The sequence below is a fragment of the Bos indicus genome, chromosome 14, assembly GCF_029378745.1.
Source record: "Bos indicus isolate NIAB-ARS_2022 breed Sahiwal x Tharparkar chromosome 14, NIAB-ARS_B.indTharparkar_mat_pri_1.0, whole genome shotgun sequence".
Lineage (NCBI taxonomy): Eukaryota > Metazoa > Chordata > Mammalia > Artiodactyla > Bovidae > Bos > Bos indicus.
Genome location: NC_091773.1, coordinates 25,415,930 through 25,443,825, shown reverse-complemented (window position 1 = coordinate 25,443,825; position 27,896 = coordinate 25,415,930). Strand labels below are relative to the sequence as shown.

Genomic DNA, 27,896 nt, shown 5'->3' with positions numbered 1-27,896 from the left:
ACAACACTTTTAGCACCTCAGAGAATTATTTCAAGTCCAGGACTCCAAGAATTAATGTGATAATAAACTATATAGTAACAGGCAGTTATTCTTACAGTAATATCGTATTGCTATTTGTCATACACAGTACAATGGCAGCAGAACCAATGGGACTTCCCAAGTTCTTATTTGTGCAATGTTCTCTTATATATACTGTCAGAATTGTAATATTTAATGTTTGCAAACTTATTAATAACTCTATCTGTATTTTAGTTACAGATGAGAAAATTCTCAAGGTTAGATACAGTATAAATGAGGTATGACAACAGGGCCTGGAAAGTATAATATTTTTAAGAGCACTTTTGAAAAAAAAATCCCTTGAGTTAGGTCATAAAATTTCCATGATCGTGACATAAATTTGAACTATAAATTAGGCCAATTACTTTTAGATTGGTTCCTTTTGGCAGAAATTTCAGGAGTAAGGTCAGCTTGACTTTTTGACCATTCACCCAATAAAATAGCAAAGCTGCCAGGCTTTGAGTAATCTAGTTAGTCCAACAAAGTCTGGCATCTTAACAAGCCCAAACTAGTTACTCAAACCAGTCTTCAGTGTAACGTTCAAATGATTACTCTGTGCAGTCCCAGAGGTATTCATTACAGACAAAATTGCTCTTGTTGCCTTGCATACAAGCTGAGTTTTCAATGGGAAATGAAAGGATGCCTGGAAAAATAGGCCACCTAATTAAGTTAAACTACTCTAGCGTTGGGCTTGACATCTTCATTACTCAAAATTAAAAAGATGCTTCACTTGAGCACACAAGTTACTATTGTTTATGTTGTTTTCTTCCTAAATTGGCTTCTTACATGGAAGTCTGTTTTTCAGAATTATATCTTAAAATAGCTCACATATTTCTTACAGTTTATAAAAATGTCTTAATAACTATATGGATACTGAATACCAGCACCATACAAATATTAATGTATATCTTAGAGCTCCTGATACTCAAGCACACATTCATTTTTCTGCATATTTTCTTTATCATTTACACTTTGATAGGGTTGAAATTTAGATGATTTTTTTAACCACCCAATCTTTATTATTATTATTGTTGTTTTTGTTATTATTAATTGGGTCTTGACTCTGTAATCTATAAATGATCAGTTATATGAGAAATGGAATTTCTCAAAAAAATTCAAATAGAGCATAAAGTTTAAGCTGAAATTCATTTGTCCAGTAAAAGTGTTTAATATTAACTCCTCTAACAGAGCTATTTTGGGAACATTTTAAAACACAAACACATGTAGAGCACACCATCCACTGATTGCCAGTTCCTACTCATTGACACTAATGAGGCTGCTGACAGGTTAAATGTTGTGTATCATATACATTTCCAAGCTGTGGGATTTGCAAATATAAGACTCATTTTTTATTTCAGAAAACGAATGTTGCTGAGTATGTTTAAGAATTTTATTATAATTATCTGATAGTATATATTTTTAAGCATTAGACAAAAGCATTTCAATGATAGAAATTATGAAACTATATGAATGGAATAGCATGTATGGCAAAAACAGATTCTGAAAAAGCATCTAGCTCCATGTGGAGGATGGTTTGCTCTGTGGACAACTGTCAAGTGACACCAAGACATTTTGGCACTGGCCAAGGTGCCATGACTCTAGCACACAGCCTGACCAATTTAGTTGATTTTGATACATCGTGAAAACAGCCCTTTGACTTGTTCATGATGGTATTTTTTGCAGATGTTTTGCTTTAGCATATGAGCAGTGATGAAAAACTAAATGATCCTTCCTGTTAAATTTTGGAATATATATATGTGTTAGATTTTTTTTTTCTATCACTTATAATAAACTCTTTGCAACCCTATGGACTATGCAGTCCATGGAATTCTCCAGGCCAGAATACTGGAGTGGGTAGCCTATCCCTTCCCCAAGGGATCTTCCCAACCCAGGGATCGAACCCAGGTCTCCCGCATTGCAGGCAGATTCTTTTCCAGCTGAGCTACCAATGAAGCAAACCTGTCACTAAATAATGTCTAAATAATAGGTATGGCATTCAAGTTAAGAACAACAGTATGTTGAATGATATCATCTGTCTCTGCCAACTCCACTTCCAAGACACTTAAAAGATTGTTCCAAACAACACTAAAATTTCATTATGCCAATATGTCAAGTAGAAGTGATATCACCCATTTTTAGTATAAGAACACTAAGGCTTAGAAAAGCTGTCTTTCCACCTATCCCTATCTCTTCTGAGACCACCCTCTTCATATCTTCACCTGCCACCCGAACACCTTTAAAAAAATGTCGTTTCCCTTCACAATTTCAGTTCCTTGGTTTTAGATCATACTTAGGCTGGACTTCCCAGAAACACACAGAGGGTTTCAGTTTAATCTTTATATTCATATTTTCTTTCTTTCTCCTGTGTTTATTCTGATCTATGTTATTTTGCAGTTTGGACCTAAAAATTTCTAACTACAATCCTCATGGTTTGAGATTAATTGGTGGCTGTTGTGGAAGATGCTCTGCATACATTCCTTCCTTTTTGTACATTATGATCATTGATCCTGCTGCAGGCAAAATCAAACAAATAAATTCTTAGTTTTGGCATCAGATTTTCCAACTAGAACAGCCTGGTCTGAAACTCACATGGGTTCTGAGGGTCATGATTTGAGACCAATAGAGAAGCCTTCCTTAGATGTGTCTGGGCCCCCTAGCATTTTAGGAGAAGGCCCACCTTCAAGAAGAGCTAAGCCTATTGTGAGTAGTCATTTTCTGAACTCACAAACCAGAGTGGCCTTGGAGGAGTGGGAACTGGGGGAGGCCACAAGATTGCAGGGCTGGAGCAGGGCCCGCAGCCCTGGACAGCAGTTGCCTTCGGAGAAGCCCAAACTCACCTGTACCATGAGCACTGAGCTGTTTACTTCTTACTCCAACTGCAGTTAAATGTCTTGCTTGACAAGATAATGGTAAGTTTTAGCAGGAAACTTCTGCTTGACTGGAAGTTTAGGTTAGCATTCCCCTTACCCCCAAGATAACGAGTGAAGTCAGTCCATAACAGTAATAACTGTCAGTTGACAGCTACCTGTATCTGTAAGGAAATAAGCTAAGGCCTTGCATGTGTTATTTCATTGAATCCTTGCAACAGTCCCCGGAGGATGAAAGTGGTAGAGGGAGTGACCAAACATCAAAAAGACAGTACATGATCCAGTTCCAATTCTGGCCCGGGAAGGCCTAACGCCCAAGTCAGACTGCATCCTTGGGCCACAAGGCCACACTGTATTTTAGAACTTTAAGGTCAAAATGTTTATGTGTTAATCTCAGTACTTGTTAGTATTTGCATAACTACATGTGTTACCTTGTGTGGGGATACTCTGAAAAATAGCAGGTCGAACCAAATGAAATTGCAGATATTTGACCATCTTTTCCCTACCAAAGCAGCAATTTCATATTTTGTTCAAACACACATTAAAAACTATGCAGAGGTGTTTATTTGCAGTGCCTGGCTTCTTTTATCCAAAACAGTGATTCCTTTTATCCCCTCTTTTTCCATACCTTGGCAATCATAGTTGTCCTCATTTCCTGTGTATTTTCTGCTTTTCTTGTCTGGGTTGAGGACTCTTCTTGGAGCTTTTCCTTTTCTCGACCAAAACGTAAACAATGTCTAGAAGGTCTCACCATCAAAGATGTCGTCCCCCTTCTCCAGCTTTCCCAGGGATCCAGCTTCTGCGTAACTGAAGGAGGAAGAACTCTAGCTTCTTTAAACTCAGAAAATTATCTCCAGTTGTTCATCTTTTTTCCCCCTTGCCCCTATCTTCAACTCCATTTCAGCAGAAGCTTTCTTGGAAGTAAAGACCGTGGGAAGTGAGATGATCCTCAGATACCTAGGGATCCACTTGTAACTGCTTCCTGGGGAAGGATCCAAAGAGTAGAAATTGCATATCAGAGAATGATGATCTTTCCTTTTTCTGTCCCGCTTAATTGAAGGAAGACCCAAACCAAGAGCAGAGGCCATCTATTTATCCTCTGCTAATTTGGCTTTTGAAGACAGTCAGTTTACATAGCCAACATTTACTGATTTCTGTACAACAGGAAAAATGAAAAGAATGACCATAAACACATGTAGTTTATATTTTAAATTTTACATAAAAATATGTACATATAAAAATAGGCCAATCCTGAATGCTCAAATCCATGTTGGCTGCCTGTGTATGTTTTAGCAAGAAGAATCTGACCATAAGCAAAATTCAGTTTAGCAGAGGTTTCTTAAAAAAGAAAATTTTATTAAAGCTCAGAGGCCATTCATGCTTTAAATAGTATATTAAACCCCATGTATTTTATTCAATTATTGAATGTAAAAAAATTCTATGTAATGATGCTGTGAGTTTTCCCTGTGCTCAACTGGCTCTCTAAATACAAGCAAATCATTTTAACCTCTTTACTCCTCATTTTTTTCATCTACGGAGTGAAGGTATAGTCTCTGAGGTCTTCTCTCAAGCAGGCATTCTTTAATTTCATTTTAGCATAAGCATAGGACTCTAGAACATTATCCTAAGGAAAAAAATACCTAAGGTTATTCACTGCAATGTGATTCATAAAGGAGAAAAACTAAAAATACCCTTAATACACTAAATGTTTGGTATAAGTTACTGGAAACTGGAGTAAGTTACAGAAGATGAACACAATGACATAATACGCAGTTGTTAACAATAATGTAGATGCTATTTATAGGCATGAAAAATATTCACAATCCATTTTAAGTGATTCTATGATGGTATAATAATGCAGCTGACATTTATTGATAGCTCTTATGAGATAGTATATTACTCAGATTATTTTTCATTCAGTTCAGTTCAATTCAGTTGCTCAGTCGTGTCCAACTCTTTGTGACCCCATGGACTGCAACATGCCAGGCCTCCCTGTCCATCACCAACTCCCAGAGTTTACTCAAACCCATGTCCATTGAGTCAGCGATGCCATCCAACCATCTCATCTTCTGTCATCCCTTTCTCCTCCCATCTTCAATCTTTCCCAGCATCAGGGTCTTTTCAGATGAGTCAGTTCTTTTCATCAGGTGATCAAAGTATTGGAGTTTCAGCTTCAGCATCAGTCCTTCCAATGAATATTCAGTACTGATTTCCTTTAAGATGGACTGGTTGGATCTCCTTGCTGTCCAAGGGACTCTCAAGAGTCTTCTCCAACACCACAATTCAAAAACATCAATTCTTTGGCACTCAGCTTTCTTTATAGTCCAACTCTCACATCCATGCATGACTACTGGAAAAACTAAAGCTTACATTATCTCATTTATCTCAGTTAACCCTGAGGCACCCTGAATGAATTGAATATTATTATCATCCCTACTTTATAGATTTGAAAACTAAGGTTTAGAGAATTAAGTACCTATATCTGCTAAGAGAGGACATGAGTACTGGATATAGCATTTCTAGCTCCAAAATCAGAGTATTATGATCTGACTTTGGTTATTAAAAATAAAACAAAATTCCAGAACAAAATAGCAAATGTGGACTAAAAAGAATCTTGAAAGAATGTGAGTTTTTCATGTATAAATTTTCTTTTCTTTATTCTCTCTCTCTTTTAACATGGATTATTTCTAAAATAAACCAAAAAAAAAAAGTGCAGAACTGAATCTCAGAATATATGAACTCAATGTGAGACTTGAAGACATCTGGAAAACTATAAAGAAGGATAGGCAGTTTTTGTACATGAAATTTATACTAAGCAATGAAACTTTAAATGTTTTAATTATACCCTTTGAACACTGAATGTAGAATGATGACCTGTTTGCAGAACATCCTTGGGGCCCTACTAGGGTTTCAGAAGTAGCTCTCCCACATCAGTCTGCTCTCCCTAATCAGCACCCCTGTGTGGTTGGGAATATAGGGGAACGGGTGGCACATTGTTTGTTTCACAGAAGCTTTATTTTTCAATCAAGGAGAAGGTCCTTATGACAACAGCACACAACACCTGCTTTTAAAATGTCCCCTAAAACTACAGCTCAGAGACTCATGTAGGCCCCAACCCAATTCTGAGAGGAAATAAATCTCTTCCCACTCCAGCATCCTTAATGAATTATGGCAAGAGAAACACCTGTATGTAAGTGCTAAGGACTTTTCTGCACTTTTCTTGAAATCCTGTAGAATGGCCCTAGAGCAGCAGTCATGACACCCAGAGGAGTGTTGGGTTTCCCTACCCCTCCCACCCCTGCTTTGAGAGTGCTTAGCCCACTGTCCTGATCCCACTAGATCCTTAAAGCTTCAGCCTGTGAACCCCACCTCAAGGGTCAGAGTTCTCCCAAACCTGGCCCCAGTGTCAGAAATCATCTGGGGCGGCCTCACATTAACCCTGTTTTCTGATTTCATTCAGGCTTTGCCCCCCACCCGTTTTTAATAATCTGATAAAAATGAGTCCCAGTAGAGGCTCGCACTGGGCTCAGTACCCCCAAGTTTGTTTGCTTAATGGGCTCAATCTTGCCCTTGAAGGTTTCTTAGAGATTGAAGACCTGACCTCCCTGATGAACCTTCTTGCTGCATTGCCTGGATTTGCTTGTCAGTTTCGTGGTCTTCCCTTCATCACTTACTGCATCTGAGCAGAAGTGTCTGATCTTCAGGTCCTGTTATCAGGGTAAATTTGCTTGTAAGAACCTTCCTGCGCCCGTCATCCCAGCTTCAAATAATTCTTATTTCATTTACACCCAGATACCACTTAGCTTGACAATTGACATGCTGTTTTATTGGAAGACAAAGTTTTTCTCTTTTGTCTAATTTACTTCCTCTATAACAAACTCTTGCAGTTCTTTGTATCTCAAATCCCACTTTGCAGAATGCCTTACACATAGTAGGTACACAACAAACGCTTCTAGGACAGATGAAGCACTGATTGCCTTTTATTTAAAGAGGTTACAAAAACTAATGAGCACAAATAAAATAAATGTAGTACGTTCTACCCAGAATTGCATTTTGATAACTGTTGCTTGAAAAATTAGTGCATTGTGTGTTTTTAAATGAAGATGATTTATTGCTATTGTCTAACATGTGAAGAAAGACAAAAAAATTGTTTGCAGGATCATTGGCTTGAGCACATCAATGGCACTGTTGGACAATTCTTGCTGAGTATTCAGATGATTTATGTAACAGACCGAGGCTTTCCACAGTAATACATTATAGTTTCAAGCTATCAACCCTTGTTCATGCAGAGACAAAAGAATCTGAAAAATACCTACTTCTGAAGGTCTTCTCAAAAGAAATTGGAGATAATGTTGATGCTATTTAAACTCTTTTGAGAGAAAGCACCATTACATGCAATATCTTAACTTCTGAAAACATACAAAGGAAGTTTATTATTTCCTAATGAACTCAATTTACTTTGCTTTTCATTCAGTTATTTAAATTATGCAACAAGAATTTTTAATAATACAAGGTGAAACATTTTTAAACACAGGCATTTTTCTATCCTGAACTTTCAGGAATTATGTTATAGATTAAAAATTAAGGCATTTCATATACATTTGATGGCAGTGCTATTTATTTATCTTTCAAATAAAGATCTATATGGGAAACATATTTTACAGTATTCTAACTACTGCCATATTTTTAGTGTGTGCATGATCACATGAAGCCATCACATAATTTAAAGATACGTACAAGATGATATCTTTTGAATTCTTCTGAGTTATGGGACTTGTCAACCAAAGATTGAACACTCTGTATAATGAATACAGTGTGTGGACAGAGACCCACAAATACAAGGCCCTCTGGTAGAGAAACTAGGTTTTTAGAAGAAAAGACAAAGCCCAGAAGAGATTTCCCATTATTTGTTCCTGGTCAGCATTTATTAACCCTCTTATCTAAACAGTACAAAAAAATATAAATTCTCTGTAGTCAAAAGAAAAATCAGCTTAATTTATCTATCCAGATGTAATAATTCAGAATAAGAACAAAAATTAAGGACAGACTGTAGTGAAAGGAAGTGTGGATTGTAGAATGAGAAAACAATGTAAACAGGATACCCAGGCTATGGAATATGTAAAGCAAAACGATGAAAAAGAAATGTCATTTAACAGGCAGGGGAATGAGATCTTCCAGAAATCAGGCAAGAGATTTTCCTTCTTTTTTCACTGGATTGGAGATGCCAGGGGTGGTTGGACATGGGGAAAGACAGTGGCTTTAGTCAGGTGGCTAGAAAGTTTCCCCAAAGATCAAATCAAAACATATGAGAAGGCTCTGCTGTTACTTTCCTAGCCAAACTCTTGATTCTTGTCTCAAAAACAAACCATCTGATTAGCAATTTGACCACAGTCTCCAAGGGAATATGGTCTTCCTTTGGACACAAGACAGTATGTTAGAAAATACAGCTTTTGCTGCAAACTTAGATACTGAAATTCTGCTTCACAGATTCATCCGTGGGTTAGTAGGTTGGAGCTGTCAGTACTGATGGGTGCTGGCCTGCAGCAAAGTTCTCTGAAGAATCAGTTGTGGCCCTCTGTACTTGAGGTCCTTGTTGTCTGAGCTCTTCAGCATTCTTCACCTATTCACCATTTCCCACTGTCTTGTTATTCTTTAATTTCAAAATTGCAGTTTAATTCCTATTAAAATAAAGACAAAATATATTTATAGGGAGCAATTAAATGAACACATTACGTACAAATGGGGCAACACTTTGCTTCAATGTAAAATCTGATCAATGATAAATATACTGAAATTCCTTTATTATGATGTCTAATCCTCTCCTGTTTGATCTGTACTTGTTTGTTTTCTCAGATATGACCCAATTCATGGTGTACGTAAACCCATTTTACAATAAGCATAGCTATGCCAAAGCTGCCATTTATTAAGAACTTTCTATGTGGCAGACATATATTATTAGGCATTTACCCATCTTATGTTTCTGTTTTCATGCTCCTAAGAACCCATAAAGCAGGTTTTGAAACAGAGGCTCACCAGCAGTAAGAAAGCTGCCCCAGAACCCACACTAATAAATGCTTCTGAGAGCCTGGAGCAGCACCATCTGCTGGACTCCAGAGGCTCCAGTCTTTCCAGCATACCACATGGCCTTCTTATCAGTCTCTGAGGAGGCATTTTAAGTACTCTCAACTAGTCCAAAATCTGTCTCCTCTTCAGAGAAATATATAGCACTTTATAAGCTAAATATGCAAATACCAATGGTAAGGTTTTAAGAAATTGACTTGAATAGATACTGGATCTGTTATTTAGGACCATAGAAATAGTCTCTCAAGGATGATAATATTTTGGAATTGCTACTTTAATGCTCCCAGCAATTCCCTCGTGGCCTTGGAGAAGTTCACGTACATTCCAGTGGTAGTCAAGTCTTGTACTAGCACTGCCCACTCTTCCCACGTTCCGTGACCTTGACTTCTGCCCCCTAGATACATGGGGACTCACGGAGCCCACCCCCCACCCCAACTCTAGGACAGAGCCATGTCCTAGAACCAGCAGTAGAATGAATCACCCCTTTGTCTGGGACCAGTGAGAAGTCCTGGGGTCAGGAGAGTTTGGTTAAGTAGCAGTGATCGAATTTTGAGTTATTTGAAATAATTTGGATCATGCTAACTGGCTATGGTTTAGAGCAAATCACTTGGCATGAGTCTTTGATTCCAGTTCACCATTCATTAACTTGGTGAAGATCCAAGGTAAAATTAAACATATTGGCTTGAATTTCATACCTTTATTTAACTCAGTACTTTCTCTTCATTTGTGGAGATGGTCTCCACTGATTTCTGTCATTTCTTGGGGAGGAGGCAGCTGCATGGCTCTGATCTCTACACAGGGAGGAGTGAACGGCACTATCAAGGCTGATCAGGAAGATGATGCCACATTGAGGGTCCATACCTGCTCTTCTCCAGCACTGTACCCTGGAACTCAGCCCTCTAGATTCTTAGAGACCATGGATTGATCCTTGGTGGCCTCTAACTCAGGCTGAAAAAAAAATACATAGCCCTAGGTCTTATAGGGATATGCAGGGTCTTAGGATCAAGTGATTTTTGGTGTCAAGAAAATTGGAGGATGAAAGTTTTTTAATACCTGGCCTCACTGAGACTTGAAGGAAGAAAATAAGCCTGAGTCAGAAAAGCATCCTGAATTGGTAGGAAGTGCAAGGAATGACGTTCACTGAAGCTTCTCTGACTACTCAGCCCCTGGTATCATCATTGGTGTCGTTTCTATGCTCAGAGCACGCTCTCATGCCCTCTATGGCCAACCCCTTGGGATCCTGATGTGGAACTGAGGCTTCCGCCTGGTCCTTAGCTGCACTGGGGTTAGTCCAACAACTCCTGAGAGCCAGAAGCCCCAAACCGCCCTTAGGAATCCTCTGGGACTTCTGTGTTACCATGGGGTGGTAAGTGCAAGCCACTTCAGAGGGACAGATGAATAAATAGCCAAAGAGGCACACCAAACCACCCCACCCCAGCATTCTCAGGCTGCTTAAGCCTTTACATCTTTCACAGGATATAGTACTTTCACTTCCCAATATGCTGAGCAGTCAGCATTCCATACCATGTGGTCATCTAGCCAGTGCATTCTTGGGAATACAGTGTATTTATTCATGCCCATGCCATAGCATGGGTATATTCATAAACTTCATGCCTTTGAAAAAGTCATCTTCTCCTTCACTTACTCTTGAATGCATTCGTTTAGTGATTCATTTGTTAATTCATTCAACAAGCATTGAATGCTGACTGTAACCAGGCAGCTTTGTGGAGAATGAGGGAAAATACTGAGTCATAAGCAATTGTTACATAACCCCCCAAACTGCAAATTGCCTCTAACATATAACTTACTATGGTTAAGTCAGACTTACTAGATTTCAAGAAATCAAAATAAAGTCGTGTCATGGAAGTCAGTGTTGAAGAATTACCTAACTCTTTTCCAGATTTAAAAAGTAATTAGTAATTAGTCTGGCAGTGAAGTTTTTCTAAGTTCTGTGACATTTTGACATTTATGCAGTTACCATGATACTTTTATATGGCATCAATTTACACTGTAATAGGCTCCTGGCAAATAACCATCTCATGACTTCTAATGTAAAGAATAGAAACTACTAAGTAACCTTTTGTTGTTAAAATTCTTGATCCACATACTACCCATTACCGGTTAAGTTGTGGGATCTGTGGTTTTGGTACATAAGTGCATGGATTAAATAACCTTAATGTGTAATTATGTGAAAGTAAACCATGTAGTTTAGTTAAATTGCAGTACAATTGTTATCACTGGATGTAAAGTGATACCAATTAAATTCCTTTAAAACACCACAAATTAAGATTTAACGACTGGAGACATTCTAGAATGTAAGTTATAGTACACCATAGGTAGAATATCCCTGGGTATTTTCAGTTGTTTAATGGCATTTATGAAGTTAAAAACATCTTTTTCCTTTATGACTGGAATTAATTGTACCTTATTCAGGCAAGTTTCAAACAGACATCAGATAACTTCTTAAAAGACATGTATCAACAAGTTCAGCCTTTGAAATATTGACAAAAAGACAAATTATGAATACTTGTGCTCTTATAGAGTAAATATTAGATTTTAATGGGATGGGCATTGGGGTAGAATTTGGGACCAGGCTGACGCTAATATAAACTCTTAAATTGTAAAATTTTATCAATCAAAAACAATTGAGTATTAGCAACTTTGTATCATTTAACTTAACAAAATAATGGAAATGAAAAATTACGCAAGTATTAGAATTAAAAATACCTTCCTTCTTCTTACATTCATCCCTCAAATGTTCTGATTGCTTGCCAGCTAAATGAAAGTTATTTAACTTTAGCCTCTCAATTTTTTCTTTAGGAAAACGGTAAGAATAGCCACACAAAGGATTATTGTAAGGATTAAATGAAGACAGCATAGTCAAAGGACTCAGTACAGTGCTTTACACAAAGTCAGCATTGATAAATGTGCTTCCTCTCCCCTCCCCCATTTTGCATCTTTTATGTTTACTTATATGAATACTTGTACCTGGAGCTGAGGGTTTAGATCTACAGATTCAAGGTCTAAAATATTTTAGGCAAGTGAGAATTTTAATCAAACTTGCAGTTTTCACACAAAGCACTAATATATTTTTCAGTCAGGAGACAGATATTGCAAACAGGAAAATTTGGAAACTTATGATTGAACTTTTAGAGCTGGAGATTTTTTCTTTTAGCAGAACTTTAGATACTTAAGAAAAGTTACCTGCAGAGATGAATCAAATCTTTCCCTCATACACCCCAGTCTGTAACCCACACATGCCTCTACGTGACCAGGTCTCCATGCCAGATGTTCCAAGTAGCTCTTCATTTAATCATGTCTTCTGACAAAACCTAAACAAATATATCAAAACTTGTACAACATTTAGCAAGTGCAACTTGAAGATTTTCTTTCTGTTAGACAAATAGACGCCATCTGGAAAAAATAACCCCAGGCACTTGGAAGCAGGAGTATGCAGCTTATTGGCTGAACACCCCATGAATACCTTAGACTACTTTCTTTGGCTCCTACCCTCTGCCTGCTCATTTCAAATCTTGCACACTCCAGCAGGCGTGCTTCTGTCAGACAAGCGAGCCCTTGTTACCCACGCGCTCAGACACTAGGAAGACTCGCTTACTTTGAAAGATAGGCTTGCAAGAGTTATCTGGACCCCCTTTGTTTCCTTCACATTATGGCACCTGCTCTCTAAAGACTGCTGACTCTCACTGTGTTCTGATATGAATTGGTAACAGCATTTTACTAACCAGTTCCGTGTTTACCACATTCTATTTTTAAGCAGTAGTGTCCTGGTATGCTTTTTCCTTTCCTCTTTGCTTCCTCCTTTCCTCTTTTATCTAAAAGCTACTTTCTAAAAGGAAAAAGCCACTCATATGTTGTTACTTATTTTACTAATTGACTTTTATTCCTCAATTAGTATTATAGTGATATTCATGTTATTTTGCCTTTCATAATTAGCCAAACTGCATTTCAATGATTTTGAGTTTGTCATCTTCTAGAGGAAAATCAAATAAATGTAAATAGTCAGAAATCAAGAAAACCATCTTAATTTTTATTTTGATGACATAATCTTCACGATAAAAATAGCTTTTAATGGCATAGTCTTCATATGTCAAACTTTCCCTGCAACCATACTTACACAACATATTTAAGTTATAGCTTTACTAAGTTTTTGTCTTTTGTCAGTTGTGAGCTGGTAGCACTTCAAACCACAAAAGCAGTCACCTCAGAACTTCTGGAATTCATTTTATGACATCTCATGATCTGAGCAGTAGGGAGCCCTACAAAACATGTTTGATCAAATATTAATTTTATAAATTGCTTTTCCTTCCCCACAATTCCTATGAAAAAGGTATTCAGCTAGATTAAAACTCTGGAAAATTTTAATGGGACCTTTGAAATCTGTTTGAGCTCAGCTTCTTGGAAAAATAAAACTGCCTAATGGAAGCACTCTTTATACGAGAAGTGGTTATGCCTTTGAGGCAATTTTCTTCCATGCATAATAGAGAACTTGCAACGGGATAATCTGAGTATTAGAAATGTCTTTGCCAGATCTTTAATGCTGCTTGTAATACTATCTGAAGGGGTCCTGTGTGCTTGTTCACCATGATGAGAAGAAGGGGATGGTAATTTGCAACAATATCACCTTGTCTTTTCAGTCCTACCCTGGCCCAAGCCTGGAAAGTGAAGACTTTAACATTCCTCCCATCACTCCTCCTTCCCTCCCCGATCACTCTCTGGTGCAGCTGAATGAGGTCGAACCTGGTTACCACTCTCTGTGTCACCCAATGAACCATAATGGCCTGCTACCGTTTCATCCACAAAACATGGACCTACCTGAAATCACCGTCTCCAATATGCTGGGACAAGACGGAGCACTGCTTCCCAACTCCATTTCTGTGGTAAGAGTCTGCTTCCTGATTTGTGTTGGGGAGTCGGGGACCCCACACTGACAAGGCCTAAATTCATGCGAGGAGCTTTCAATCATCATAACATGGCTTTCTGAAACTAGAATAGTTCTCAGCCATGGAAGATGTTCTCCATTAGTCCTGTAAAATCCTAATACAGTTTTCCATCATATATTTAAGTCAAGGCAAAATCAATTAACCACACATTTGATCACTTATATTTATAACCCAAAGTACTAAATACTGTTTGACACTGAATGTCCAGTCATGTGGTCAAACTGTCTTACTAGCTTTTAGATAAAAATTATCATGAAGGTGCCATGTCTCATCTAGTGCAGGATTTCTCACCACAAGCAAGATCCCCCACATCTTCTGGGAACTGCTATGAAGGTTGGTTTCACCCCTGTTTTCTGCTCTCAAATCCCACAAATTTATATAATCAGAAAGCAAGAAAACAATTTTCATCTTTATTTTGAAGGTATGATTTGGGTGATCAAAATTTGTCTCCACTAAAATGTTCCTGTATCTTGGACTTTGTTGTTACTCTGAATCTTCTAATGTTTGACACTTCTCAAATTTAGTAAGAATATGTTATCACCAGAAAACTAGCAAAATTTAAATTCTTAGCCCCACCCAAAAGTCCAAGAGTCTGTATTTTTAACAAGCATCCTGTGCTTGAGAATACGGACATCATAAAATCTTTCCTTCTGATTGTTACGTCATTTAAAACCTTAGTAATTTCTCTGTCTATATCTCACGGAGTGAAAGATATTATCATCAGTATATGGCCAAGGGCAGAGCTTTCTACCATGTCATGAAACTCTCTGAGGTTAATAGAAACTTCTAATGAATGACAGGTGGGATGTTAAAGTCTTTACTTTGGTTCCGTTGTTCAGTCACTTAACAGTCCAACCATCTCTGTTGTCATTTTCATAAGTCACTGAACAGTGCTGCCATATTCCCAATGAACAAATCGATTAACTTGTTTATCTTATGTTGTTTCTGATAGGAAAGTGTTTGATGTTATCACTTATCTAAATCATTTGGATGTATCTCTAACTTGAGTGACTTCACTGGAAGGTTTTGCTGTTAACCATGAACATAAAGCGGGGAGATGGACCGTGGAAAGAAATCTATTTGTAGTTTGGGGAATGAAGTCCTGAGCCTAATGCCACAGGGCATGGTAGGGTGTAGGATTCTCCACAAAACTGGCAGCTAGCTGGTTGGCCTGAAGGAGAGGACTTATTCCCGGCACCAGCAGTAGCAAAAATCTCTACAGTATTGTCTTGGTTTTTAGATGATATTACACTGTATAAATTTATCCTAAGAGTATTAGTGTGACTTCATAAAATGGAAGATGGATTTTTTTTAGAAAATGTGCTGTGTAAATCTGAATAATGTTTTACTTCAAAGTAGTGACCTTGAAAAATCATGTGCCTATTCCTCTTTGGGGCTAAGGTTCAGACCCAGTTCAGGAGCCAATAAGGCATCCAGGTCATGCTTTCTAGGCTCCCCTATTCACTGAGAAGAAGAGGAAGGATGAATACAGTGCAGGAAGTACCAGCTTTGTCCTCCTCACCTCATCCTCGTGTGCTCATGAGGTTGAGCCATAGGAGGAAGTGAGATCCTCAGTCAGAGAGTTTTAGTCTCAAAACTCTTTTCCTTTCATATAATTTGCCTTCTTAGCATTCCAAGCATGCACTGGAGAAGGAAATGGCAACCCACTCCAGTGTTCTTGCCTAGAGAATCCCAGGGACGGCAGAGCCTGGTGGGCTGCCATCTATGGGGTCGCACAGAGTCGGACACGACTGAAGTGACTTAGCAGCAGCAGCAGCAGCATTCCGAGGACTCTCCCAATTCACCATCACTCTTTAAGAGATGAGTGTATAACCTCAGTGTACACTGACCTGGAGTTTGCCCAGCTTTGCTGTTCTTGGTCACTCTGCCCTCAGCTAACAGGCTCAGGACTGGCCCTGGTCCCAGTCATGAAGCACCACTATCTAGGCCATTCCTCTACAGTGCTTCCCTATTTGCTTATCATGAGCTTCTCTCATCTTAATTCTTCATGCTCCTTTCCTCTTAGAAACTGGACTTTGGTGTTTCCCCCCTTAACATTGTGTTTGCACACTTTACAAGGCAGAGGGATCCTGTTCAGCCTAAGCTAAGCAAGTGAAGCTCTGATGTACTATTCCAGTTCTTGGCACGTGAGTCTGTCAGGGTTTTTCATAGGACGGTGAGACATCCCAGTACCTCCAAACCGTATTCTGAGGTGGACATCTGCCCTGCCTCCTCACAGAACTGGTCCTAGAATTTTATGCTTTAAGTTAAAAGCTGCTTCAACAAATCCAATTTTGGCAAGACTTCGGGCAGGCTTCAGCACAGTCCAGTAGAACTCTCTGTGCTGATGGCTTTTTTATTATCCATGCAATCTAATAGCAAGAGTCATTGGCTATTGAACACTTAAAACATCGTGAGCATGACTGAAGGACTAATTTTTATTTTATTTCATTTTAATTACATTACCTAGTGGCTACTGTCCTAGACAGCATAAATCCAGTTAATTATGTTGATTTAACATTAAATCTATACTAAACTCATTTTTTAAGCAAGTGTGGTCTTGGAGAATGTAGATTTGGAGGTGAAATTTGTTTTTAGAATTCTGTTTCAAGGTTTGGATCTCTGACTGTATTCCAACAGCCAGAGTCTGATATACTGCAGAGTTGCAGTAGAAATCTAATACAGTTGGAAAGATCAACTTTATTGGAGTTTGCTAATTCCTTTGAGAAACAAGAGGCCTCTCCAGTTCTTATTTTGAGCTATTATGTGTTTGGAACACCACTCATCAGTGTGTACATTTTAAATGCTTTCCCTGCTCTAAATGTTTGCAAGGGCTCAAATGATTGATAAGATACAGTCACTGTCCTTCAGGAGCTTGTAACTCTAGAAAAAGCACAACTAAGTATGAAACAATTTGAGTCAAATGTGAAGCAACTAAGACAAGAGAAGGGTAAACAGTTTCACTGACTGTGGACCCAATAGGAATCCTACCTAGCAGAACTACAGTCATCTGGCTTGGGTATTGTATAAACTTAGTGGAAAAGGTATGATGGCAGTCCAGTTTTGAAAGGTAGTTTTGATTTGGACAAACAGAGAGGAAAGAAAAGGCATCCAGGAGAGAGCATCTGAAAAGCAGGTTGGATACTGTAAGTGGGGAGATTTGACCAAAGGTTTCAAAAACCACTCTGACAGTGGACTTGATATGATGGATTCTAAGAAACCATTGGCTGTTTTCACTGAAGGCAAAAGCATTATGAAATCAGTGTCATAGAAATATCCTTCTGGCATCTCTCTGGAGGGACTGCAGTGGCAAGAAACTGGAGTTGTGTCGAGTCTGGGAGCCTGTTATAACTCAGGCAAGGAGTGTTGAGACACAGGGTACTGAGGATGAGAACAGAAAGATGAACTCGTAAGCTGTTTGCACATCATTCCCATATCGGCGGAGCTAAAGATGAACAGCCCTTCATATTGCCATGTTTTATATTTTAAAAGCACTAAGTATTATCTTCTCTGAAAGTAACTTTAGGTCTATACGATACTCTCTTCATGCATGTTTATATAAACTGACTAAAACTCTTTTCTAGCAACTTTGCTCATGTATAATGTGATTGATTGGTTTGCCAGTTGTTGACATATATGTAAGACATATGTATGAAATGGAATAGTGTACGATTTAGGTCATCAGTGCTCATACAGATGAGGAAATAATGGCTACAGAATCAGGATGTAAAAAAATCCCACCTAGAAATTACAGGGCTCTTTCTATAACTTCTCTTCTTTCAAGGTCTCCTCAAGTTTGGAAACAACTAATTAAAGCTAACACTTGTGAACTCTAAATAATTACTTGCTGTAAATTTTTAAATCTCATGAATATGATCCACCCTAGGTAGATTTATGTGTAGAATCAACTATCTACAACTTAATTTTACAAAAGCCCTCCAGTTTTATTAAAGCTGAGCCTTTTGCTGTTAGTACGATGCTCAGATCTTTCTTTAAAATATAATTTATTTCTTTTTTTAATTGAAGGATAATTGCTTTACAGAATTTTGTTCTTTTCTGTCAAACTGCAACATGAATCAGACATAGGTATACATATATCCCTACACTTTTGAATGTCCCTCCCATGTCCCTCCCCATCCCACCCCTCTAGGCTGATACAGAGCCCCTGTTTGAATTTCCTTAGCCATACAGCAAATTTCCATAGGCTATCTAATTTACACATGGCAATGTAAGTTTCCATGTTACTCTCTCCATCCATCTCACCCTCCCCTCCCCTCTCCTCATGTCCATTAGTCTATTCTCTATGTCTGTTTCTCCTTTGCTGCCCTGTAAGTAAATTCTTCAGTACCATTCTTTTAGATTCCTTATATATGCAATAGAATATGATATTTATCTTTCTCTTTCTGACTTACTTCACTCTGTATAATAGGTTATAGGTTCATCCACCTCAATAGAACTGACTCAAAGGTATTCCTTTTTATGGCTGAGTAATATTCCATTGTGTATATGTATACAACTTCTTTATCCATTCATCTGTTGATGGACATCTGGATTGCTTCCATGTTCTAGCTATTGCAAATAGCGCTGCAATGAACAATGGGATATATGTGACTTTTTCAATTTTGGTTTCCTCAGGGTATATGCCTAGGAGTGGGATTGCTGGGTCATATGGTGGTTTTATTCCTAGTTTTTTAAGGAATCTCCATACCATCTTCCATAGTGGCTGTGTCAATTTACATTCCCACCAACAGTGCAAGAGTGTTCCCTTTTCTCCACACCCTCTCCAACATTTATTGCTTATAGACTTTTTGATGATGGCCATTCTGACTGATGTGAGATGATATCTCCTTGTAGTTTTGATTTTCATTTTTCTAATAATGAGTGATGTTGAGCATCTTTTCATGTGTTTATTAGCCATCTGTATGTCTTCTTTGGAGAAATGTCTGTTTAGGTCTTTTTACCACTTTTTGATTGAGTTGTTTGCTTTTCTGGTATTGAGTTGTATGAGCTGCTTGTATGTTTTACAAATTAATCCTTTGTCAGTTGTTTCATTTGCTATTATTTTCTCCCATTCTGAGGGTTGTCTTTTCAACTTATTTATAGTTTCCATTGCTGTGCAAAAGCTTTCAAGTTTAATCAGGTCCCACTTGTTTACTTTTATTTTTATTTCTGTTACTCTAGGAGATGGGTCATAGAGGATCTTGCTTTGATTTATGTCATCGAGTGTTCTGCCTATGTTTTCCTCTAAGAGTTTTATAGTTTCTGGTCTTACATTTAGGTCTTTAATCCATTTTGTGTTTATTTTTGTGTATGGTGTTAGGAAGTGTTCTAATTTCATTCTTTTACATGTAGCTGTCCAGGTTTCCCAGCACCATTTATAGAAGAGGCTGTCTTTGCCCCATTGTATATTCTTGCCTCCTCTGTCAAAAATAAGGTACCCATAGGTGCGTGGGTTTATTTCTGGGCTTTCTATCTTGTTCCATTGGTCTATATTTCTGTTTTTGTGCCAGTACCATACTGTCTTGATGACTGTAGCTTTGTAGTATAATCTCAAGTCAAGAAGATTGATTCCTCCAACTCCATTCTTCTTTCTTAAGACTGCTTTGGCTATTCGGGGTCTTTTGTGTTTCCATATGAACTGTGACATTTTTTGTTGTAGTTCTGTGGAAAATGTTGTTGGTCTTTTAATAGGGATCGCATTAAATCTGTAGATTGTGTTTGGTAGTATAGTCATTTTTATAACATTGATTCCTCCTACCCAGGAACTCTCCATCTGTTTATGTCATCTTTGATTTCTTTCATTATTGTCTTATAATTTTCTGTGTACAGTTCTTTTGTCTCCTCAGGTAAGTTTATTCCTAGATATTTAATTCTTTTTGTTGCAATGGTGAATGGGATTGATTCCTTAATTTCTCTTTCTGATTTTTCATTGTTAGTATATAGAAATGCAAGTGATTTCTGTGTATTGATTTTGCATCCTGCAACTTTGCTAAATTCATTGATTAGCTCTAGTAATTTTCTGATACTATCTTTAGGGTTTTCTATGTACAGTATCATGTCATCTGCAAACAGTGAGAGCTTTACTTCTTCTTTTCCAATCTGGATTCCTTTTATTTCCTTTTCTTCTCTGATTTCTGTAGCTAGGACTTCAAGAACTATGTTGGACAATAGTGGGGAAAGTGGAAACCTTTGTCTTGTTCCTGATCTTAGGAGAAATGCTTTCAGTTTTTCACCATTGAGAATAATGTTTGCTGTAGGCTTATCATATATGGCCTTTACTATGTTGAGGTATGTTCCTTCTGTGACCATTTTTTGAAGAGTTTTAGTCATAAATGGGTGCTGAATTTTGTCAAAGGCTTTTCCTACATCTATTGAGATGATCGTTTGGTTTTTAACTTTCAATTTATTAATATGGTGTATCACATTGATTGATTTGCATATATTGAAGAATCCTTGGATCCCTGGGATAAACCCAACTTGATCATGGTGTATGAGCTTTTTGATGTGTTGCTGAATTCTGTTTGCTAAAATTTTGTTGAAGATTTTTGCATCTGTGTTCATCAGTGATATTGGCCTATAGTCTCTTCTTTGTGTTGTCTCTGTCTGATTTTGGTATCAAGGTGATAATGGCCTCATAGCATGAGTTTGGAAGTGTTCCTTCCTCTGCAATTTTTTGAAAGAATTTTAGAAGGATAGGCATTAGCTCTTCTCTAAATGTTTGATAGAATTCTCTTGTGAAGCCATCTGGTCCTGGGCTTTTGTTTTTTGGGAGATTTTTGATCACAGCTTCAATTTCAGTGCTTGTAATTGGATTGTTCATAATTTCTGGTTCAGTCTTGAAAGATTGAACTTTTCTAGGAATCTGTCCATTTCTTCCAGGTTATCCATTTTCATGCCATACCGTTGTTCATAATAGTCTCTTATCATCCTTTGTATTTCTGTACTGTCTGCCATAACCTCTGGTTTTTCATTTCTAATTTTGTTGATTTGATTCTTCTCTCTTTTTTTCTTCATGAGTCTGGCCAAAAAGGTTTGTCAATTTTGTTTCTCTTCTCAAAGAACAAGCTTTTAGTTTTATTAAAACTAAATAATCTTTACTCTTTGTTCACTGTTTACATTACTGTTGTTTCTTTCATTTTCATTTATTTCTGCTCAGATCCTTATGATTTCTTTCCTTCTACTAATTTTGGGGGGTTTTTGTTCTTCTTTTTCCAGTTGTTGTAGGTGTCAAGTAAGGTTGTCTATTCAATGTTTTTCTTGTTTCTTGAGGTAGGATTCTATTGTTATAAACTTCCTGCTTAGAACTGCTTTTGCTGCATCCCATAGGTTTTGAGTTGTCATGTTTTCATTGGCATTTGTTTCTAGAAATTTATTGATTTCCCTTTTAATTTCTTCAGTAACCTGTTGGTTATTTAGAAATGTATTGTTTAATCTCCATGTGTTTGTGTTTCTTACAGTTTTTTCTTGTAATTGATATCTAGTCTCATAGAGTTGTGGTCGGAGAAGATGCTTGATCTGATTTCAGTTTTCTTAAATTTACTGAGGTTTTATTTGTGACCCAAGATGTGGTCTAGCCTGGAGAATGTTCCATGGGCACTTGAGAAGAAGGTGTATTCTTCTGCATTTGTATGGACTATCCTGAAGATCTCAATAAGATCCATCTCATCTAATGTTTCATTTAAGACTTGTGTTTTCTTATTTATTTTCTGTTTTGATGATCTGTCCATTGGTGTGAATGGGGTATTAAAGTCTCTTACTATTATTGTGTTACTGTGACTTTCTCCTTTTATGTCTGTTAGTGTTTGTCATGTATTGAGGTGCTCCTATGTTGGATGCATGGATATTTACAATTGTTATATCTTCTTCTTGGATTGACCCCTTGATCATTATATAGTGTCCTTCTTTATCTCTTATAATCTTCTCTATTTTAAGGTCTATTTTGTCTGATATGAGGACTGCTACTTCAGCTCTCTTTTGCTTCCCATTTGCATAGAATATATTTTTCCATCCTCTCACTTTCAGTCTATATATTTCTTTAGGTCTGAAGTGAGTTTCTTGTAGATAGCATATATAAGGGTCTTGTTTTTGTATCCATTCAGCAAGTCTGTGTCTTTTGGTTGGAACATTTAATCCATTTACATTTAAAGTAATTATTGATATACATGTTCCTATTGCCGTTTTCTTAATTGAGGTTGATTTTGTAGATCTTTTTCCTTCTCTTGTATTTCTTGACTACATAAGTCCCTTTAACATTTGTTGTCAAGCTGGTTTGGTGGTACTGAATTCTCTTAACTTTTGCTTGTCTGAAAAGCTTTTTCTTTCTCCATCAGTTTTGAATGAGATCTTTGCCGGGTGCAGTAATCTTGGTTGTATATTTTTCCCTTTCAGTACTTTAAATATATCCTGAATATGGTGCTCAGATCTTTGTGTTAGTATTTTCACATGATGGAATTTTAAAATTTGAATGGATCAAAAAGGTGAAAATATTTAGTTCTCCTTTAGATACTGTATATACTTTAGTGGTTATTATATTATTTAACATATATGCACTATTTTATGTTATATATGTTGCTGTTTTATGTAATACATAATGTTTTCTGGAAATTTATTTTAAATGTTCTTATATCTATCCGTTTTTTATCTCTACTGGCAATGTAAGTGATACAATTTTACTGATTCTAAGCATTTCCAACAAATGTCTAATATATTAGATGTAAAAAATTTAGTTCATAATTAGAAGTCAGTATCTGAGTATTACTATCCCAACAGTATGAAAAATGGAGGTTCAGAGTAGTTAAGTGACTTGCTCCATAGCTCAGCCAATGAATACTCCAGCTTCCTTATGTGAAAAACAAGGATAATGATCGTCCTTATCTTGTGGAGTGAAATGAATATTTAAGAATTGCTTAGATCATTGGTTGGCACACAGGAAGCATTATTATGTAAGTTTTCTAAATAAAATATGAAAAGCAAGAATGTATATGTATAACTCCTTTGGAGAAGTTAAAATACATGAGAGAGAAGATTTTTCAAATGAGTTATTTATACTTAAATCCTTAATCTTCTTCACATCTGTCCAAAAAAAAAAGCAATAAGCCTGCCATCACCAAAAAGTCTTTACTTTCTACTGAGTGTCCTTATATATCATTGTGATTAACCCTGGTGTCTTTTGACCACAAGATGTCTTTTGACCTCAGTTCAAATCCTGGCACAATAACATACCAGCTATGTGACACTGAGCAACTTGCATAACCTTTCTGTACTTCAGTTGCTTTACCTATAAAATAGAGATAAGACACTTATTCTCATGATGTTGTGAGCATTAAAGTAATTAATATCTATGAATTTAGTGCCTGTCAAACAGTAGGCACTAGATATATTCAGTGGTATCCCTTTTTTTTTTTTTTACTCTAATTCATTTTTTAAATTTTATTCATAATGTTCTTGCATATTCTACAATAGATTTCTTTTCTGGAATTGTTAGATACAATTTCCCAACTAATCCGTCTTTTTTAATTTTTTTTTCTTTTTTTTTAAATTTTATTTTATTTTTAATCTTTACATAATTGTATTAGTTTTTGATAAAAATGTCACTAGGGTAGAATATCTAGCTTGCCTTCTGAAACTTGCCATAAACATATACAGGGGTGAAGCATACATAGGGTGACTTTTTTCCTTCCTTCTCCAATTTCCCACCACTTCCGTTTTGTATATTCTTGCCTATGCCAATTTTATGTGTTAGTAGTCAGTCTGGACTCTGGCAAAAAGTTAGATTTCTGGCACTTAAGAAAAGATTCCATTTTCTTAAAAGTCCAAATTTTCCAAGACCAGGTTATAAAAGAGTGTAGAATTTCTATTAGTATATACTGTCAAATAAGTGCCAACTAGTTCTGATTTTCAAGGTCCAAGTTAAACAGTCATTCATGACCCAGTGTGTAAGAGTTCCATTTTTCTCAAAATTCCCTTGAGTTATTTTGATAGTGGGTAATTGAACAGTCTGTGCTTTTCCAGGAGTGAAATCTGGTTAGAAGAGCACTGGAATGAGAGTCTGGAAGGCCAGGCCCTGCCTGGGGTAAGCTTGTTAACCATGGACGATTCACTGTACCTTGGCTGTAACCAGCGGGGTCGGACTAGATCAGGCGGAGCCAAGGGAAGCCAGAACGGAATCAGCCAGAACCACGATGCTCTTATTCATCTCACTTGTTCACATTTCTTGTAAAAAATGCCCTTGAACTTAGGATTCTACCCCCCAAGAAGAAGGAAAACCACAGGACTAGTTGAGTTCTGAGATCCTTTCCAGGGCTGACATTTTCCTGTGATTCATTCTCTATCGACCACACAACTGTGATCCAGAGTTGCAGCTCACTCAGCTTGTCACCTTAGTTACTTAGTCATTTTTCCCACCATCGCATGGGCTTTCTCAGTGTTTTACCCATACCCTCACCCTAAAGCCGAATCGATTATTAAGCTGCTTGAACTTATTGGACAGAACGTTTCTTTTAGCTGGAAAATATTATTATGCCATTAAGAAGAAAGTGATGTTGTTTTCATGTTGTTATATAGAAACTACAAAGTTGTTTGGGGAGAAAGGTAGAATAAGAAAATGTCCATATTAAGTATTCATGGTCTAAGAAAAATCCCTTGATTCCTGCAAACTGAAATCAGGAGCCTCTCCTTTTCCCCTTCATCCTGGCACCCTCACTGCTGGGTTTCACCATGGGCTGGTGGAAGGCAAAATGCAACCTTGTATAAAGTCATTCAAGGCTCCTGCCTGGCCCGTATGTGGTGATTGCTTGTTCTTTGTGCAGGCAACAGAAGCTCTTTCATACAAAGAAACATCGTGCAAAGTTTTAGAATGGCCTCACAGAAAGGATTCATTTAGAACCTGGGCTTTTTGTAGAGTATGGTTCCTAATGACATAGTATAGAAAATTTACAATGAGAAAAGCAACAAAGGCGATTTCAGTTTCTTTGAATACTTCAAATTTCCAGTTCTGGAGTTTAAAATGGAAAAAGATGTTAAAAGGCAATAAAATTGGGGGGTTTATTTCCCAAATGCCTTATTTTTTCCGGGCAACAAAAGCAAGTGTGATGTATATACTCAGATGTATTGTCTTTTGAAGCTTTCAGTCTGGCACACTTTGCATTCAGAGGCCACTGCACAGCTGTTTTGCCAACCATCACTTGGGTAGGTGCTGTGCAGGACACATGCAGCTAAAGCAGGGGTGCCCCTCTGGGTCTGTAGGGAGTGCGGTACATCAAGGAAGTCCACTGTATTAGAGCAGCATGAATTGCTAATATGTTGCCATTATGGAAAGGACCACTGGCATATTGAATAATGTAGCTTTCAAAGCCAAGCAGAAAATGTGATTACATACAATTTGATTGCTGTTTTTAAAATAAATATTTTCAAAATCAGGAGATATTTTATTTCATGTAATGCATAAAGTATGTAATAGTGGACTGGAGCTAAGTAAGTATCTTTTAGGACATGAAGGAGCTGATGATGTCAGCCCCATTTAGACATGAAATAATAGAAGCATTAGTTTAAAATGGAATGGATGTCACCCTGGTTTGTTTCTTTCTTTAAAAAAAAAATAGGAGCAGAAAAGCAGTAAAAAAATGATTTTGCCCACTTTGACAGAAGAAAAAAGACAAAGAATGATTACTTAGCATTATGCCACAATTCATCAAAAGTTTAGCAATTTCAGCCATTTTTTCACAAATTATCCTTTTTTTAATATTGAACATGAGAGCAATTATTAAACCATTGTAACAACTGTGAAAAAATGGACAGGTTTTTTATTCTTATTTTTGACCATATATAATAATAAAAGTGTGTGGTTTGGGGTTTTTTTAGTGTCAAATTCCTAATAAGGCTAAAAATGAGCATTGTTTGTAGTGAGTTGGTAAGCTCCACTTAAGCCCTTTCTTTGCTCAAAACAGGTTCTACTTTGAATATGGTATTGTTAAGAAATTCCGTGAACTCAGTATGCTAATGATTTGGGACTATCTTTTAGTTCTGTAATAAAATATTGCTCCAAAATAGAGCTCTCCTCAATAGTGTTCAGTAAAGGAGCCAATTTAAAAATAACTCCTCTCCATTCTTATGCCAAGTATGACAACTCAGGATTCACTTTGTGTATAAGGGTTGCTGTACTTTTTCTTCACCCCTAGAGTTCATATGGATTAGTGCCTAGCCCATGCACGGAAGAAATTAAAAAGCTATAAGACCAGTTATATAATATACTATAAGCAAACTTAAAGTTATTCAATCCAGTCTCTTAATTCCAGACAGAAGTAAACCTAAACCATTTAAGATATGCGGTTTTCTATCTAAGAGCCAAGATTCCACAACTTTCCTTGGTAGTCTGTTTGTGTTTAATTAACCTTGTAACATTAAGTTAAATTGCACTGAGAGATTTAGATTCCTTCCAGGAAGTTGTTTATTAAAGTTAAACTAAAAAATCTTAACTGCAATTTCATTCTACTTTGTCTCCTTCAGACATCTGAATGCTTGAGGAACAATTGATTGAAAGTATTTGACATTTATTAAGTCAGTCCTGCAGTTGTGTTTTACCTGGTCCAAATAACCCCAGTTCCTTTAACCTTTCCTCAAAGGTCATATTTTTCAACTTTTAAATCAAATTAACTTTTTCTTTTCTAATTTGTGATTTTAAGGAATGCCAACCACCGTGGAAGGCAGAGCTCCAGACAGAGCCTGGGGTTGCAGATTTATTTCTGAAGTTTTCAAATAATTCTATGCCCCTACATGGACATTTTATGATAGGCTCTTTAATAGCATCATTGATTGCTGACATATTTAATTTTTGACCCATCGATCACTCCCATGGCGTGTGTCCCTTGCTATATTAGTATCTAGGCAGCAGTTCCCCATCTTGTTTCTGTGTAACTCACTTCTCATCCTAAAGGCAAACATCTGGGAAGGACATCATGGCGTTACTCCTCTAGGCATTTTTTTTTTTTTTTTTTTTGGCTGCGTATCCATGATTTAAATAGCCTTTGGCAAACAAAGAGAGGGAAGAAAAATATTCTTACGTACTCCTAATTGTCCTTGGACAAACAGGTGCCAAGTAGGCCCATAAGTAAGACTTCCCAGGCCTTGGCAATAAAGTTTCAGTCTCTAGCTGCACCCTCCAATTGTTAATAACATGTTTCCTAAAGTGTTGAGAGGGCGTTTGGGAAAAGCAGCACAGAATCTGGATGAAAAGAGGTGGGAGCAGGAAGAATAAACAGCTGTTCAGGAGAGAAATCATGTACCTGAGGGCTCCGTGGGACGTATGCTTCCTGCGTGTGGCCCCCTTGCCTGTCCCTTACACCCTCCACGCATGCTGTCTGTGTCTCCTCTACCTTTGGGTCCATCCACACCCCTGGACCCTAAGTAAGATTGTTAGCGCTTCATCCATCAAGTCCTGAACAGCAGTCAGACTCTGAGCCGAGCACTGCCCTCGTGTCCTTCTGGCTCTGTCTTTCCTTCCTTGGCCTTTGCTTTAACGCTCAGGACATAACCCCATTCTCACCACACCATGCAGAGAAGTCTGCCTCTCACTCTGCCCAGTGAGCTCTTTACGGAAAAGAGAACCCAGACCCCCAAGAGCTTGTTTGGTTTCATTATCAAGACTTCCACACGGAAATCCTTAATAACAGTGTTACAGGGTGTGCTTGCACAGAGTAAGACCTCAGTAACTATCTCTGATCTAAGAAATGAACTCAGTTATCCCTGATGGAACCCTTATAGTTTTCCCCAAACAGGTACAGGATCGTTCTTGCTTTGTTTTTGTTGTTGTTGTTGTTGTTGTTGTTGTTTTCCTGACACTTCTAAGTTGTATAGTCTTCTAAAATAATACCAATTTTCCGACTTTTAAAAAAATGTAATACCATGTGTTGTGGCATCTAAATGCATCGAGACT

At 37.4% G+C, this 27,896-nt stretch overlaps 1 protein-coding gene across 5 annotated transcripts in view; it reads left to right on the top strand.

The window, feature by feature from the left end:
- The window catches only part of TOX (thymocyte selection associated high mobility group box), a 312,459-nt gene that overhangs the window by 151,035 nt on the left and 133,528 nt on the right, over nt 1-27,896 (top strand). For all 5 annotated transcript variants that reach the window (XM_070802563.1, XM_019973948.2, XM_019973949.2 and 2 more), the window contains one exon: nt 13,661-13,903. In XM_070802563.1, the coding sequence (XP_070658664.1) occupies nt 13,661-13,903 (243 nt within the window). The remainder of the gene's footprint in view (nt 1-13,660; nt 13,904-27,896) is intronic.